At 43.2% G+C, this 18,371-nt stretch overlaps 1 protein-coding gene across 1 annotated transcript in view; it reads left to right on the top strand.

Moving 5' to 3' along the window:
* The first annotated feature begins 7,018 nt into the window (after positions 1–7,018).
* LOC132827041 (ubiquitin-conjugating enzyme E2 L3) overlaps positions 7,019–18,371 on the top strand; it is a 69,045-nt gene continuing 57,692 nt past the window's right edge. Inside the window, exon 1 of the mRNA XM_060843465.1 lies at positions 7,019–7,108. Coding sequence (XP_060699448.1) covers positions 7,073–7,108 — 36 coding nt within the window. The 5' untranslated portion in view covers positions 7,019–7,072. The remainder of the gene's footprint in view (positions 7,109–18,371) is intronic.

Here is an 18,371-nt window from a genome sequence, read left to right on the forward strand (position 1 = left end):
TCAGCTTGAGATGCTGATGTGTTTCAGACGCCCTTCCAACACCTGATTGCTTCACTCGCTGCCTCACTCACCACCCCACTGGCTGAGCCTTTTGGTTTTACTCTGCTCCTGACCTTCAAGCCCTCACTGGTTTACTCAATGCCCCCTTTCCTTGTGAGGAACAGTCAACTGGGTGACAAGCCAAGCAGCAAGGAATGGCAATGGACAGGGCAATGGGGTGGGGGCAGGGGCAATAGCAGGGAGTACACGACAATGATGTTAATGGTACCAGCTTCATCTTCCAGAGAGCCGGAAGGAGATGCCAAGTTTCCCTTTTAACTCAATCCTCCTGGTCTGGCCTCAAAGTGAACCATAATGGATGTAGATGTAGGTTTGCTCACTGAGCTGGAAGGTTCATTTCCAGATGTTTCATCACCCTACTAGGTAACATCTTCAGTGAGCCTCCAGGTGAAGCACTTCTGCTGATTCCTGCTTTCTAGTTACTGTATATGTTTGGGTCTCTTTGGGTTGGTTATGTCATTTCCAGTGGTGATGCCATTTCCTGTTCCTTCTCTCAGGGGTGGTAGATGGGGTCCAACTCGATGTGTTTGCTGATAGAGTTCCGGTTGGAATGCCATGCTTCTGGAATTCCTGTACGTGTCTCTGTTTGGCTTGTTCTATTGGCCTGAAATCAGATCGCTGTGAATTCCAAGACAAACCCCTGCTGGATGTGCTTACGATCAGCTACTGATGCCTTTTATCTTTGACCTTGAGAACCAGTTGCAGCTCATTTTGTGTGGAACACTATTGCACTATAAGGGTTCACTCAACTCTCCCTCACATCAACGTTTCACCAAAGGCTGGCAGGACGAATGGTTGCATGAGAAACATTATGAATGTCGACTGCCTCAGGAAAGCATCAATGTCAGCCAGTGACCGAGTGGTAGCTGGTGCCAACTTCTCTGGTAACATGAGCTTTCAAACTACAGCTGCTGTCCAAATCAGGAATCAATATGCACTAAGGGATAGGTCTTGGCCATTCAGTCCTTCCCGCCTGCACTGCAGTGCCATTAAATTCGATCACAGCTGATCAGCACCTCAGCTTCATTCACTCCCCATCCCTTGCTTAGAGAACTATAGAATCCGTACAGTGTTGAAGTAGGCCACTTGGCCCATCTGGTCCACACCGACCCTCCAAGCAGCAGCCCACCCAGACTGTATTCTATCCCTGTATCCCCATAGCTAATCCACCTAACTTGTACATCCGTGGACAATATGGGCAATTTAGCAGAACTTTGGACTGTGGAAGGAAACCAGACCACACAGACATGGAGAGAATGTGCAAACTCCACACAGATGTTCACCTGAGGGTGGAATCGAACCTGGGACCCAGGCACCGTGAGGCAGCAGTGCTAACCACTGAGTCAGGCGAAAGTGAGGATTTTAGATGCTGGAGATTAGAATCAAGATTAGAGTGGTGCTGGAAAAGCACAACAGGTCAGGCAGCATCTAAGGAGCAGGAAAAATCGACGTTTGGGGCAGGAGCCCTTCATCAGGAATCTTCGATTTTCCTGTTCCTCAGATGCTGCCTGACCTGCTGTGCTTTTCCAGCACCAGTCTAATCTAACCACTGAGTCACCATGCTGTCCTACAGGGGCATAGAGTACAGGGACATTGGCTATGCCAGGACTCTCACCTTCCATGAGAAACAAATTCTCCTCATCTCAACCTTAAAGATGAGAATGTTTATTTTCAAACAGAGAACCTTCATTCTCGATTCCTCCACCCTGCTGAAAGCCCTCAAGATCTTAAACATTTCAATCACATAAGTTGCTTTGTATTGTTCTAAATTCTAGTGGATATGAGGTTTCTCGTGCGATCTTGTGATGTTAAAATATAGAAAAATCAAAATCAAAATCATTCCTCTCCAATTGCTCCCCAGCAGCCATGGCAACTCAGAGCAACAAACTCCAGATTTCAGCCGTGTTTTGAGTGGAAAATTGCTTCTCTGCTGATTAACCCTAATTTAGGACTATGCCCTCTTCTCCTTGATATGTCCCAAAGGAGAGTTTGTTTCTTTTCCGGATCTTTCTTGGATTATGATGTCATTGGCCATGCCAGGCCCACACTTCAGAGGGCAGTTCAGAACCAACCGCATTCCTGTCAGCCTTGAGTCACATGTAGGCCCAGGCCAGGTGAGGATGGCAGATTCAAGCTTTACCGGTCCAAACATTTCTCGAAGGACAACCCATCCACTCCAGATACAAGATGACAAACCTTTCTCCAACTGCTTCCACTGTATTTATTCTACATTAAATCAAAGCTTGTCCTGTATTACCTGAATGCAGCTCTTCCTTTTGCAAGTTCCAGGGATCCACTGTACTGTTGGAACAAAACATTTGGAGCTTGCATGGTCTATGCACAGCTTATGTTTTTCAACTAATTTCCAGAAGTAGGGCTAAAATAGCATTGGTGCACAGCTGGCTTCTATAACTTGGAGTGGTGGTTGTACCCCAAGGAATTTGCACTCTTAAATTGGTCTTAATCACCCACTATTTTATGCTCAGAAACTCTTTGAAACGAGAGCCAGTTCCTCCCACCTCCATTTCTTGATTCAGGGAAAATGCACAAAGGAGAAGTGTTGAGATAAACGGGATGAATTATTTATTGTGGCAAGTGATATAACATTATTGCTCAGGTCTGTACGGTAAATTGGCACATTCTGTCCAGTGAATCAAAAATACAGTTTAATTTCTAGGTCTGAGGGCCTTTTGCCTTGGTCCTGAGTTAATACAGGCATCCTGCTAAAGTTCACCACAGTGCAGAAAACACCACTTTTGAATAGAAACAGTCCATCATTTCAAAATATTGTGAGAAAGCAGAACCTAAATGGTAGGCTTTTTACAGACATAATTTTTCAGGCATTTTAAAACTCAGTTAATAAAATCTTACATTTATATAGTTACACGATCTCAGGATGTTGCAAAGAGCTTTGTAGCAAAGAGAATAGTCACATTCGTAATGTTGCAATGGATCAGAGGGGATTGACTGGAAACCCCCCCCCCCCCCCACCAACCCCACAGGTGCTTAGAACTCCAATAGTTCTGAATCTAGCTCTGATGAATCATTGTGGAGCTGTTACAGATCAAACACTAAGTAGATCGATGTCCTGTGGTCTTGCATGTGGTAAGTTTGGACATTATATTCTGGATCAGTGGTGCTGGAAGAGCACAGCAGTTCAGGCAGCATCCAACGAGCAGCGAAATCGACGTTTCGGGCAAAAGCCCTCCATCAGGAATAAAGGCAGTGAGCTGGAAGCATGGAGAGATAAGCTGGAGGAGGGTGGGGGTGGGGAGAGAGAGTAGCATAGAGTACAATGGGTGAGTGGGGGAGGGGATGAAGGTGATAGGTCAGGGAGGAGAGGGTGGAGTGGATTGGTGGAAAAGAAGATAGGCAGGTCGGACAAGTCCGCACAAGTCATGGGAAGAGTGCTGAACTGGAATTTTGAAACTAGGATGAGGTGGGGGAAGGGGAAATGAGGAAGCTGTTGAAGTCCACATTAATGCCCTGGGGTTGAAGTGTTCCGAGGCGGAAGATGAGGCGTTCTTCCTCCAGGTGTCTGGTGGTGAGGGAGCGGTGGTGAAGGAGGCCAGGACCTCCATGTCCTCGGCAGAGTGGGAGGGGGAGTTGAAATGTTGGGCCACGGGGCGGTGTGGTTGATTGGTGCGCGTATCTCGGAGATGTTCCCTAAAGCGCATTACATTGTCTTATGGAGACAACAGTGCACATATCTCCAGGGCATTTGTTTAATTCACTGATGGCAGTGCTGGGGTTGGGCAATGGAGTGTGAATGGCAATACTATCTTCTTAAATGATGAGATTACAGAATTGCAAAAAGAGCAGAAGAATAACAGAGAACAAAACAAGGTGAATTTCAGTCAAATTAGGTGCATAAAGAGAACTAAAGAAAGGGAAAGAAAGATTGGATGAAGAGACACGATAAGCAGACAGAAAGGAAAAGTAAGAAAAACATCTTTGCCTTTAAATATTGCTGAGAAGAGGCACAATGTCAATGCATGTTGTCATTCAATCATGAAGACTGACACACAAAAAAGCAAACCTAGAAAGGAAACATCAAATTATACAGCATGAGAAGAGGTTGTTGATTTAGTGAACATGTTTGGCACGGTAAGCAGGAACTATTAACTGTCAATCTTTGGTGCTTAAATTCAGACTAGACAGGTGACAATGACCTCAATAATCATGAAGTGCTTCGAGAGGCTATGGCCCACATCATCTCCAGTCTCCCAGCCTGACTCAATCCCTTACAATTTGCCTACTGACGTAACAGGTCCACAGCAGGTGTCATATCCCTAGCCCTGCATTCATCTCGGAAACATCTGGATAACAAGGATGCCTATGTCAGATAGGGTTAATTGTTTGGCCTGTTCGGTTCCGAACTCTGCTGGTTTAAAGGTGGTCCGGAGTCGGTGTGGGATGAGTTGGTTACCGATGATGCCTGCTCATTGACTACAGCTCCACCTTCAACACTATTATCCTCTCCAGAATGATTTCAAAACTCCATGACCTAGGTCTCAGCTCTGCCCTCTGCAACTAAATCCTCAGCTCTCTGACCAATTGACCACAATCAGTGAAGATAGGTAACAGCACCTCCTCCACAATAACCCTCAATACTGGAGGCCCCCCAAGCTTTGTCCCTATTATACTCTCTGCACACTTATGACTGTTGCCAAATTCCAAACGAGCACCATCTACAAGTTTGCTGATAACACCACTGTCCTTAGACAGATATCAATGACAAGTCAGAATATAGAACAAAGATATAGGGTTTGATGATGTGGTGCAATAAGAACAACCTCTCTCTGAACGTTAGCAAATCTAAAGAACCGATCATTGACTTCAGAAAGAAAGGAGCAGAACACGCCTCCATTTAAACCAATGGAGCTGAGGTTGAAACATGGAGAGTGTCAAGTTCTAATAACTGACAACCTTTCCTGGACTACCTATATAGATCCGAGAGTCAGGAAGGCACAACATGCCTTTTCTTTCTCAGATGGCTCAGGAAATTTGGCATGTCCATAAGGACCCTCAAAAACTTCTACTGATGCACCACTGAGAGCATACTGGTTGAGTGCATAACCACCTAGTATGACAACTGCTCTGCCCAGGACTGTAAGAAACTATATAAGATGGAGTGCACAGTCCAAACCATCACAGAAGCCAACCTTCCATCCATGAACTCCATTTACATGGATTGATGCTGTGAAAAAGCAACCAACATATGCAGAGACCAATAGCACTTTGGTAACGATCTCCTACAACCTCTTCTGTCAGGCAGAAGATACAGAAGCCTGAACACACACACACACACACACACCCACCAGCAGGTTCAGGAGCAGCTTCTTCCTGGCTGTTGTTATTAGACTGATGAATGGAGTCTCTAGCCTCAAATAATGCTGATCTTGCTAATGCTTATTTTGCCTAGCACATATCCTGTGCAATGTAACCTCTTTGCCTCCAAGTCTTTTTGATCTGTACATCTTTGTTTGCTATGATCAGCTTGTACTGTTTGCAAACAAAGCTTTTAAGACCATAAGACAATAAACCATAGGAGCAGAAATTGGGCCATTCAGCCTGTTGAGTCTACTCTGCCATTCAATCTTGGCTGACGTTTCTCAACTCCATTCTCTTGCTTCCTCCATGTAACCATTGACAATCAAGATTCCTGATGAAGGGCTTTTGCCCGAAATGTGATTTCGCTGCTCCTTGGATGCTGCCTGAACCGCTGTGCTCTTCCAGCACCACTCATCCAGAATCAAGATCCTACTTATCTCTATCTTAAATATACACAATAACCTGGTCTCCACAGCCTTCTGTAGCAGTGAATTCCACAGATTCACCACTCTCTGGCTTAAGAAGTTTCTCCTTATCTCCATTCTAAAAGTCCTTCCCTTTGCTCTCAAGATGTGTCCTCGGGTCCTAAGTCTCTCCTACCAATGGAAACATATTCCCAACTCTGTCGAGGCCATTCAATATTCTGTAAGTTTCAATTAGATCACCACTCATCCTTCAAAACTCCATTGGGTATAAACCTATAGTCCTCAAAGATTCATCTTGTGCTAAGCTTTTCATTCAATTCTTGTGAATCTCTTCTGAACTCACTCCAAGGCCAATACATGTTTCCTGAGATATTAGGCTCTAAACGACACACATTACCTCAAATGTGGTCTGACCAGAGCCTTATAGAAGCTGTTTTTATAGTCAAGTCCTCTCAAAAAGAAATGCCATGATTACAATTGCCTTCCCAAGTACTGACTCAACCTGCAAGTTTACCTTGAGACATTCCTCCCTACACGTGATAATAAATCAATCAATCCATCCAACAATCAATCAGGCTTGGTCAGGATGTTCAATGCAACAAGAGATTGACATTCTTTATAACCCTCTCTATAATTAACAGTGAAAATATATTACTTTTGCCTACAATGAACAAAGTCCTGTGTGTGAACACGTGTAATTTCCAGCCTGCACATTTGAACCACATTGCAAGATCAACGAATGATCTTAGTTTTCTGTGCAATTATTAGATGGATTATTTAGTAAAAGTTCCAGATGAACTGAACAATCTCTAATGGGGGGGGGGTGTATAGTGCTCTTAGGTTTTTATTGTTTAAAATTTGACAATTTCGCAATTGCTTGGAAATGCTGCAGAAATTAAAGTCAACTTTCATATTTATTCATTTTGTAGAATGCTGGTGTTGCTGGCGAGTCAACATTTATTGCCCGTCTCTGCTGTAATTGGCTTAGAAGGCCATCTGACGCCGCTGATTGGTCACGATCCGCCGTTTCCAAACGGCTTTTGACCCAGATGGCGCCCCTGATTGGTCGAAAACCGCAGCTCGCGGTTGGATGACGCCAACGCGGCGTCGCCGATTGGCTGCCATGCGCCTCTCCGGGGGAGGCGCGCCACTAGAACGTCGCCGCGGATTGGGCAAGAGGCGGCGCTCCCCCATTGGTCAGCAGCGTCGGCAGGGAGCGTGCGTCTCGCCGGTCCCGCGGAGAAAAAGTGCGGATGATCAAGATGGCGGGCAGCGGCCGGCTGATGAAGGTAAAAATAATAATAACAATTTACAAAAAAATAATAATAATAAAAAGCCTGCCAATCGCGGCGGGATTGGGAGTCGCGATGGCGACAAATCTGCGGGAGGCGGAATAACGGAAGCGCGAAGCGGGCGGCAGAGCTAACGGTCGGCGGTGGCGGTGGCGGTGGCGGTGGCGATGGGGGTGGGGGAGGGGCAGTGATACCAGCAAGGGGGGGTGGGGGAAGGAGAGCACTGAGTGGGGGGGGGGGATCCTCCCCCCCCGCTCCTTTCTCTCCGCCTTGGGCGGGGATGCTGGAGGGTTTTCCGCCCGACGCCGCGGCGGTGACCCTGAGCCCCGTGCGGGTGGAAAAGGCTCATCTCCCGCCCCTCCCCCATTTCGATGAAATGGATCACCGGCGGGTGACCGGGGTGGGGGCCGCTCTAGTTTCCCCCCCCCCCCCCCCCCAATCGCTCGAGAAGTTCTTATCAACCCCTTCCCCCATCCTTTTCTTTAATACATAACAAGGATCGCGGTTCTGAGCGGAGGTGGTGGGGTTCTCTTCCTTTTTATTCCATCCACTGCCTGTGTTTGGATGCCCCCCCCCCCCCCCCCATCGCAAATCCCACCTCCGGGTCATGGCTTTTTTTCTCCCGCCCCCCTCCCCCTTTCCCCGGGTTGAACCCCGATGGCCTCCCCAGCCCCCACCCTCGAGATGGCCTCCTCTTCTGCTTTCCCTCACCCCAAAACACAGATGGCCGTCTCTTCTACCCCGCCCGCCGTGTGAATGGCCTTCTCTTGTCCCACATTCTCCCCTACCCCGTGAATAGCCTTATCTTCCACCTTCCCCTCCCAATGTAAATGGCCTTATCTTCCCCCTCCAATGTAAATGGCTGTAATTTCTTCCACCCCCCTCCATGTAAGTGGCCTTCTCTTCTCCCAACCAAACCTAGATGGCTGCCTTTTTTCTTCCTTCTACTACTTCTCTTTCCCTTCCATGGTCACCTTCCCCTCCCTCTAAGCAGGTGGTCTTAGCCACCATTAATTCTAGAATCAAACTGGAGATCTTTTCACCTCACTCCCCTCTTCAGTGTTGGTGGACTAGGCTGAGTTTGAAATGTAGATGCTAAGCTTTGACTCAGCAGTTTCCTAGCTTACTGTATCCAGGGGACAAGCTGTCTTTTGTATTAAATACACCCATGCATAAGCTACCACTGTTTCTGCTTGCCTGATTTAAAAATCAAAATTATAGGTTGACTTCATGATAGAGAGGAGTAAAATTGTCAAATATTAATTTGCAAATATGATAAATAGCTTTCAGCAAAGGTACTGTGTGAACAGTTCAAAATAGAATCCCTTTGAATTTATTGCCCTGGGTTTTTAATAATATGGTTGTTAATTCAGCATAGGTGGGAGTTGTGTTTGGGGTCCCCGCTGTAAAACTTTGAAGAAGTTGCATGGGAAATTGAAGAGTCAACTAAGCAATTCCTCTACATGTGGAACCCTTTTGTAAGTCTCTACTTAAACTGGAGAATTTGGAGGTTCCTGATAAAATTTAAGGAAATAGTTTGTCAAAACCGTTTGACTATTATGTATATAATTTTAACTCATGATGCATGCTTTTTACCCCCAGTCCCCTCAATTGCATCATCTAACAAGCTACCTGTACTTTGCACCCTCTCCCTTATTGCTGCGTGCCATCACGTATCTGGGCATTCAATCTATCTAATAGCCTACCCCATACCATCTGATGCCTTATCTCCCAGCACCCTAATGTCATGCTGTTGACAGCTGGTGTCAAAGTTGTTTGGAACTTCAAATTTCAGAATATGACAGCTGACTGCTATGAAAAGGAAGTGTGATCTGCCTCCCCTGACAATCCTACACCGTGAAAGATCTGTCCAATGGAAGAATGGCTTTGCATTTCTGAAGGAGGCCTGATTAGAATCTTCTCAAATGCAGAACTGTCTACTTCTGTTTCCTTCAATTATATTTTTCTGTTTTTTATTTTGAACTTTGTACACTGGATTTGATGTTAAATTCCTAATTCTATCTTGACATGTCTTGCGTGCATGGTTGATTTTTAGCAATTTTTTTTAGTTTGATTAAGGAAATCTATGGGTATTTGGCTGGAACGCTGTGTGGTGTGCGCTAAGGGCCGAGTGGAAATTTAAGAAATTGCGCCGCTGAGTTTCCACTGTTTCCCAGGAGATTTCAAAAAGAACAGACGTGGACATGCTTTCCTTTGAAAGCCATCAAAAGTTATTTGTAAAAAACCTGTATGGTCAACTTAGGGTTATAATTACATTGGCCAGACCAGGTAAAGATGATACTTTTCCTAGTATTCAGTAGTGAGCAATTTGTTTTGTTTTTGGAAGAATCTTAGTTTCATGGCTATATTTAATGACAAAACATTTTGAGTTGTAAAACAATTCAGAATCCTAAATTTGCCATAGCTCTATTCCACTACAATAGTTTATCATTCTAATAATTTTTATTTAAGTATGGTATCTTGCTCCAGTTCTATGTTTGATCTCTTTTAAAAATTCTTATTGACCTGGAATGCATTTGTATGCTTGGAGTGATGGATATTTACATGCACAATTCATGTGGTCAGAATAATTTCCTCAAACGGAAGTATAATGGAACTGCAGTGTTTTAAGTAGTGTCTTGAATCTTGCCGACCAAATCTTGTTTATCGTAAAATAAGAAATGTGTTATAGCAAGAGTGTCTAAGATATAACTACTAGGCCCCATTCTAAACAATTTTTTTTATCCATTATTAAATTATCTGAATTCCTACCTTTTTAAACTAATTTGTTTCACATTAAGTGGTTCAACATAATCAATCTTAAAGTCAATGGTGTCTGGGTATGATCCTCAGCAATTATCCCATCACATGTTGGCATTGTTTAATGCAGTATCTCATGAATAGGAAAACATTTTGGGTGACGTAACTGTCATGCTGGAATATGAAAATAAGTGAAAAATAAACCTTGGGCATTCTGACGTTCTTTGGCAGGTTAATGTTCATTTAAAAAAAATCAACTTCCTTAATATATTTCCAATCCTAATACCAAGTTTGTAATAAGCCACCATTTTAATTCTCCACTTTGCTTCCTTGCTGACTTTTCTGTATGTGGCCTGCTATAGTGTTCCGTGAAGCTTGATGAGCAACACCTTATCTTTTGACTGGGCAGTTTACAGTACTCTGCATTCAACAGAGATTTCAACAACTTTAGATCACAATGTCTACCTTCATTTTTTTTTAGTTGTTTTTGGTAGATTTGTTTTTGTTTTCTTTCTTTCCATTTGTGTTGCGTTCTGATGGTTGCTAAGCAGTCATTCACAACTCATCAGTGCATTTCAGACTGGAGGTTTGTGATCAGTAGAGGCCACAACGATCAGTACTGGGTCCACTACTTTTCGTCACTTAATATAAATAATTTTGATGTGAGCATAAGAGTAAGTTTGCAGATGACACCAAAATTGGAGGTGGAGTGGACAACGAAAAAGGTTACGTCCGATTACAACGGGATCTTGATCAGATGGGCCAATGGGCTGAGGGGTGGCAAATGGAGTTTAATTTAGATAAATGTGAGGTGCTGCATTTTGGGAAAGCAAATCTTAGCACGTATTATACACTTAAGGTCCTGGGGAGTGTTGCTGGACAAAGAAACCTTGGAGTGCAGGTTCATAGTTCCTTGAAAGTGGAGTTGCAGGTAGATAGGATAGAGGAGAGGTGCTAGCAGGTGAGACTAGATTGGGTTGGGATATCTGGTCAGCATGGACAAGTTGGAACCGAAGGGTCTGTTTCCGTGCCGTACATCTCTCTGTTTCTATAACCTTGGTTTCTGTGCCATGTCCTTACTAGTTGCATCATGAAATATTTTGTTGTTTAATTGGTCCTGTCCTACGCCCTGTCTTGGACATTAATATAGAACAGTACAGCACCATACAGGCCCTTTGGCCCATGATGTTGTGCTGACCTTTATTCTACTCTACAATCAAACTAGTCTATGTACCCTTCGTTGACTGCAGTTTCCCCCAATGTGATTGACAATGCCCTCCAGCACATCTAATCCACTTCCCCCATCTGAACTCCACCCCTCCAGTCGCAACAAAGACAGTACCCCGCCAGTCCTCACCTTACACTCCACCAACCTCTGGATACATTGCATAATCCGCTGTCATTTCCACCACCTACAAACAGATCCCACCACCAGGGATACATTTCCCTCCCCATCCCGATGTGTTCCGGAGAGACTATTCTCTCTGCGACTCCCTTGTTGGGTCCATGCCCCCCACCAACCCACCTCCATTCCCGACACCTCCTATGATTGCAAGAAGTGCAAAACCTGCGCCAACCCTCTTTTTTTTTTCCCCCCCCAATCTCTATCAAAGGCCCCAAAGATCCTTCCATATCTGACAGAGGTTTACCTGCACTTCCGCATACATCACCAACTGTGTCTTTTGCACTCGATGTGGTCTCCTCTGTGTTGGGAACACAGGATGCCAACTTGCGGAACATTTCAGCATACATCTCTGGGACACGTGCACTTAACAACCTCACTGCCCTGTGGTGGAAGATTTTAACTCTCCCAGTCCACCAAGGACCTGCAAATCCTCCACCAAACTCTAGCCACCTGACACCTGGAGGAAGAAAGCTGCATCTTCTGCCTTGGGGCCTTCCCACCAAACAGAATCAATGTTAATTTCACCAGTTTCCCCATTTCCCCCCCCCCCCCCCCCATATCCCAGATCCAACCTTCCAATTTGGCGCTGTCTTACCTGTCCATCTTCCTTTCCATCTATCCACTCAGCCCTCCTCTCCGACCTATCACCTTCACCTCCTCTTTCATCTACCTATTGCATTCACAGCAATCTTTCTCCTCATCCCCACCCCTTTCCATTTATCTCTTACCACTCTTGGGGGCATCCCCCCTCCCCATTCCTGATGAAGAGCTTATGCTTAAAATGTCGACTCTGCTGTTCCTCATTTGCTGCCTGACCGACCTAATCTTCATGACCAGCCTGCTGTGCGGGACCATGACATAGGCTTTACTAAAATCCATATCTACAATATCCAATGCACTACTCTTATCTATCCTCTTGGTTAGCTCTTCAGAAAGCTCTAAAAGATTTGTCAGACGTGACTTTCCACGCACAAATCCATGCTGACTATCACTAATCAGATCTGTATGTTGCTTGATCTTCTCCCTCAGTGTCCTCTCCAACAACTTGCCTACCTAGACGCCTGCTAAATATTGTCTGCCTTTTGCTTTCTTTTGGATTTCCCACTTTCAAAGTGTATTTCACAGCTCATCTCAGGTTTTTAAAATTGTAATTATAGGTGAGAAGTCCATTGATAAAGCTTTCAAAATGATTAAAGTAGGTTCAATAATGTTACTTCAACTGTTCAGAATAGAAAACAGAAGACTGTTGGGAATCTAATGTTATTGAAATATTTAATGTTCAAGATAAGTGTTAATTATAGATGTATGTTTAACTCATAATTTTGAAACAACTTTAAGAATGTACTTCGTGCAAAAAGTCTTTACAATTAGAATTTAAAATGTCACAAGCTGCTTAATTTTATTACCATACACAATAGATAAGATGTACGATTAATGAGAAGTTACTTTTTCATAAAGCAGATTTATTTCACTTTCTAACCTACCTTCTCTTGGTGTGAGTATAAATTCATCCTCTGTATGGTTTCATGATTGGCCTAATGGCTTGCTTGGGTGTTGAAACCATTCTGTGTTATTTGTGATCATGTATTTGTGGCCATTTTCCATATAAATCCAATTGCTCAATATTGCGGAAACAGTAAGGGTTGTCAGCTACAGAAGGGAAGAGAATCCGAGGTAAGCTCTTTTAGCTTGATGTATACATCTGTTACTTACTCTCTTGGACTAGAAGCAACAACAATTGTTCCAAAAATGCAGATTTAACAAAAAGAATTTTTTTTTGCTGTAAAAATTGAAGTCTCCTTGGTAAAACCTTGTCAGAATTTTATAAAGTTCTAGGTGTTTCTTGTCAGTGTCGTTGTACTCTGTGCAAGTACATGTGCCCAAGTTATGACTTATCAGAACTTTAGTCATCAGAGCTTATCCAATTGTGTTACTTCTATTAAAATGTGCTAATGGTGTTGTAGCTTACTCTCTGTTTTAATTATATAAAAATCTGAGTGGAGAGAAAAGTGTGTGGATTATTGTAGTAGATAAAATTGCTAATTGAGAGCTATTCAGTCGAGCATGCTGCAAGACTGAGGGCCAACTACTAAAACTACAAGCAATGACAATAATGTGGTTTGAATGCCAGTAGGATGGTTATAGACTGTTACAGCATAGAAGGAGTCCCTTTTGGTCCATCATGATACTGCTAGTGCTCTTCAAGCATTAATCTATTCTAATCCTATTTCCTTGCACTTGGCACTGTATGTGAGGGCACTAAGTGTTTGTTTAGATAGTCAAATGTTCTAATGGTTCCTACCTATATCACCATTTCAAGCAGTGTGTTCCAAATAATCATTATCCTCTGGCTGAAAAAAAATCTCCTGTCCCTTATTTTAAATCTATGCCCCTGTTCATTTTAAAGGGGGATTTATCATCAATGACCTAATACAGTGGGTGAAAGATTTATTGCAATTTTGAGGTTTTGGGCAGCAGCAGTTTCGATATGGTACATTTAGTTAATTAGGCACAATGGAAATATGTAACCTGTGACAGACGAGAATGTTTTACTGATGCATGGAGGAATCTGAATACCTCTTGACCTCTGCGAAGGGGAAAATGTTACTGTTATTGAATCTGCCTATACTACTCATTATTTTACACACCTTAATCAAGACTGTCTTCAGCTTTCTGTGCTCCAAGGAAAACAAACCTAGCCATGCTGTCTCTTCATAGCTGAAATACTCCAATCTGGGCAATATGCTGATAAATCCCCCGGTACATTCTCCAGTGCGGACTCATCCTTCCTGTAATATGGCATCCAGATCTGCACTCCGTACCCTCCCTAACTCATACAGAATTTGTGGGCGGCACAGTGGCACAGTAGTTAGCACTGCTGCCTCACAGCGCCAGAGACCCGGGTTCAATTTCCGACTCGGGCGACAGACTGTGTGGAGTTTGCACATTCTCCCCGTGTCTGCGTGGGTTTCCTCCGGGTGCTCCGGTTTCCTCCCACAGTCACAAAGATGTGCAGGTCAGGTGAATTGACCATGCTAAATACCCGTAGTGTTAGGTAAATGGGTAAATGTAGGGGAATGGGTGGATAGTGCTTCGGCGGGTTGGTGTGGACTTGTTGAGCCGACGGGCCTGTTTCCACACTGTAAGTAATCTAATCTAATTCCAACATAAAGTCTCAACCCTTGTGTTGTATGATTCTACTAACAAAGACAAGTATCCGATGTGTTGATGTAACAGTCCTATGCAGCTGTGCTGTTACCTTCAAAGTCTATGTACATGTACGGCAAAGTTCAGTAAATGAAATTTTTTAAAAAACTTTGAAATGAAAAGTTTGAGGAAATAGACCAATCTGACCAGCAAATTTAATCATAAAACCTGTCAAATGTACAAATATCCCATTCATGAGTATGGGGTGAAGAAACTGACAGGTTAGCATTTCAACTACGTAAATAAAAGCAACATATTACAGATTCTAGAAATATGCAGTGTTGGAGAAATGGATGGTTGAGGAGAATCTGTGGAAAGAAACAGTACCAGTATGCTCGGTTCCTCTCTTGATACAACTTAATTGTGCAGACAATTTTGAGATGTTTAAATATGTATGGTAGAGCAGTCGTCGCTAGATTCTGGTGACCCTTTTTTAGTTAAAAAGGGAAGGAGATTAAAAAAGCAACTATGGGGCTAGTTAGCCCACTGTCTGTCATTGGGGAAAGTGTTTGAGTCTACTATGCAAGACATAATAGAGCATTTAAAAGTATATAATGTGATCAAGCTGAGTCAGCATAGCTTCATGAAAGGACAATCATGTCTGACAAATTTACAAGAAATATTGTAGGTATTAAGCAGGATGGATATGGTGGATATAATATATTTGGATCTTCAGACATGTTTGATAAGGTATTACACAGGCTACTTAAGTGCCCATGGTATTGAGAAATAATATGATAGTGTGGTTCAATAATTGTTTTCTTTTAAGTTAGCCAGAGTTGGGATAAAGAGCACATTTTCAGGATGGCAACCTGGGATCACTGGAGCACCACAGTAATTGGTGCTGAGGCTACTGTTATTTAGAATATATATTAACTTAGCTGAGAGAAGTGAATGTACTATAGCTAAGTCTGCAAATGACACAAATTAGGTAGCAAGGCAAGTGATGAGGATAGCAGTCTGCAGGGGACTCAGAGCAAGAAACGGACAAAAACTGCCAGGCTGAGGTAGGCAGTTAATTGATCAGTAAAGGATTCTAGCATTGTAGAGCGATGGGCCTGTGTCTTGTATCTGATTTTTTTTTTTTGGCGCTGATAGTGTTCAGATGTTTGTGTGGTTTTATTTGTATTTTGTGTTGCATGTTGAAAGTAACCTCTCAATATGACAATCAACATTGAGAGGGGTGACATTTGCAGATTGCAATTTGTTCATCAATGTAGGTCTCATTTACATATGAATTTTACTTCACCAACCGGAATACGGTGCCCAGTTCTGGTTACCTTGTTATAGGAAGGATATGATTTAGTTGGAGAGGGTTTAGAAGAGATTTACTAGGATGTTGCTGGATATGGAAGGGTTGAGTTATAAAGAAAGGCTGGGTCTTTTTGCACTAGAGCTTAGAAATTTGAGAGGTGACCTTCTAGAAGTTCATAAAATAATGAGACGTACAGATAGAGTTGATGGTAGTTGTCTTTTCCCTGAGATGAAGGGTTTCAAGACTAGGGGGACATTTTGAAGGTGAGGAGAGAGATTTAAAAAGACATGGGCAAATGTTTTACACAGGGTGCTTCATGTGTACTGGAGGAAATGGTGGATGAGGGCACAATTGCAATGTTTAAAACACATTTGGGTAGGTACATGAATTGGAAAGGTTTGGAGTGGTACAGATCAGAAGCAAGTAAGTGGGACTAGTTTAGTTTGAGATTATGTTTGGCATGAATTAAAAGGTCTTTTTCTGTGCTGTATAACTCTGACTATGGCTGAATGTATTGTAAGCAGAATATATAACTCTGTTCTGAATTGTAACTCAAGTTGACCATTGTCCACTTGTGACACGCTCAAGTCATTAGCTAAGCCTGTTTCTGAGAAGACATTTTGTCCTGTACACCAATGTTTATTTTTGATATATATCTTGATTACTTAAATAATTGTCAAATTTCAGCTGCAGGTATTGCAGCATTTTGTGTGGCATTGAATTCTAGAATGTGAGCTATTGGATGAAATAAGCTAGGAAACTGGGTAGTTAATCACAGAAACATTTAACCGAAGGTAGGCCCTTTGGTCTATGAATTCCAGCTCTCTTCAGAGCAGTCCATCAAGCCTTGTCCCTCACTGTATTCCTATAACCCTGGAAATTTATTTCAATCCTGTGTCGATTAGTTTACCTTTTACAATGACCTATTGCTTCTGCTTCCACTAAGCTTAAACAACAGGTTTCAGGTCTTTGCCTGTAAAAATACTACCTTCCATTCTACTTGTATCTCTTGCTTTCACTGTTAGTCTAGCATCGATTTGTGCTGGAAATCAGGTTGTGAAGGTCTGCTCTATTTTTAAAATATTGATAGTTTAAAGAGTGTACCACTCCTGCCTCTACCTTTCAATGCAGGATTTCCTGTTTATTTACATATTTGATAAGGTTCAAAGTTCCTTGCATTTAGCATAGTACAAGAAGATAAGCAAACTGATCACCATGTGTAAGTTAAAGTCCACCTTCACTTAGCCAGCAAATAGGCATAGAGTCACAGATATGTACAGTATGGAAACAGACCCTTCAGCTCAACACGTCCATGCCAACCAAATTTAATCCCACCTGCCAGCATCCAGTCCATATCCCTCCAAACCCTTCCCAATCATGTACCCATCCAAATGCTTAAATGTTGCAATTGTACCAGCTTCCAACACTTCCTCTGGCAGCTCATTCCATACACGTACCACCCTCTATGTGGAAAAAGTTATCCCGTAGGTCTCTTTTTTTTTCCCTCTCACCCTAAACCTGTGCCCTCTAGTTCTGGACTGCCTGACCCCAGGGAAAAGACTTTGCCTATTTACCGTATCCATGCCTGTCATAATTTTGTAAACCTCCATAAAATCAACACTCAGCCTCCAACGCAGGAAAAACAGCCCCAGCCTGTTCAGCCTCTCCCTCCAACCCTGGCAACGTCCTTGTAAATCTTTTCTGAACCCTTTCAAGTTTCACACATCTTTCCGATAGGAAAGAGACCAGAATTGCACACAATATTCCAACAGTGGCCTAACCAATGTCCAGTACAGCCGCAACATGACCTCCTAACACCTGTAGTCTGACCAATAAAAGAAAGCATATCAAACACCTTCACTATCCTATCTACCTGCGACTCCATTTTCAAGGAGCTATGAACCTGCACTCCAACGTCTCTTTGTTCAGCAACACTCCCTAGGACCTTACCAATAAGTGTATAAATCCTGCTAAAATTTGCTTTCCTCAAATGCAGCACCTTGCATTTGTCTGAATTAAACTCCATCTGCCACTTCTCAGCCCATTGGCCCATTTGGTCCAGATCCTGTTGTAATCTGAGGTAACCCTCTTCACTGTCCACTACACCTCCAATTTTGGTGTCATCTGCAAACTGTGTACCTCTTATGCTCGCATTTACATTTATGTAAATGACAAAAAGTAGAGGACCCAACACTGATCCTTGTGGTACTCCACTGGTCACAGGCCTCCAGTCTGGAAAAACAGCCCTCCACCACCACCCTCTGTCTTCTGTCTTTGAGCCAATTCTGTGTCCAAATGGCTAGTTCTCCCTTTATTCTATGAGATCTAACCTTGCTAATCAGTCTCCCATGGGGAACCTTGTCAAACGCCTTACTGAAGTCCATATAGATCACATCTGCCCTCATCAATATTCTTTGTTACTTCTTGAAAAAACTCAATCTAGTTTGTGAGACATGATTTCCCACGCACACAGCCATGTTGGCTATCCCTAATCAGCCCTTGCCTTTCCTATTACATGTACATCCTATCCCTTAGGATTCACTCCAACAACTTGTCCGCCACAGATGTCAGGCTCCCTGGTCTATAGTTCCCTGGCACCACGTTTGCCAACCTCCAGTCTTCTGGCACCTCAC

The sequence above is a fragment of the Hemiscyllium ocellatum genome, chromosome 24 (genome assembly GCF_020745735.1).
Source record: "Hemiscyllium ocellatum isolate sHemOce1 chromosome 24, sHemOce1.pat.X.cur, whole genome shotgun sequence".
In the NCBI taxonomy this organism is placed as follows: Eukaryota; Metazoa; Chordata; class Chondrichthyes; order Orectolobiformes; family Hemiscylliidae; genus Hemiscyllium; species Hemiscyllium ocellatum.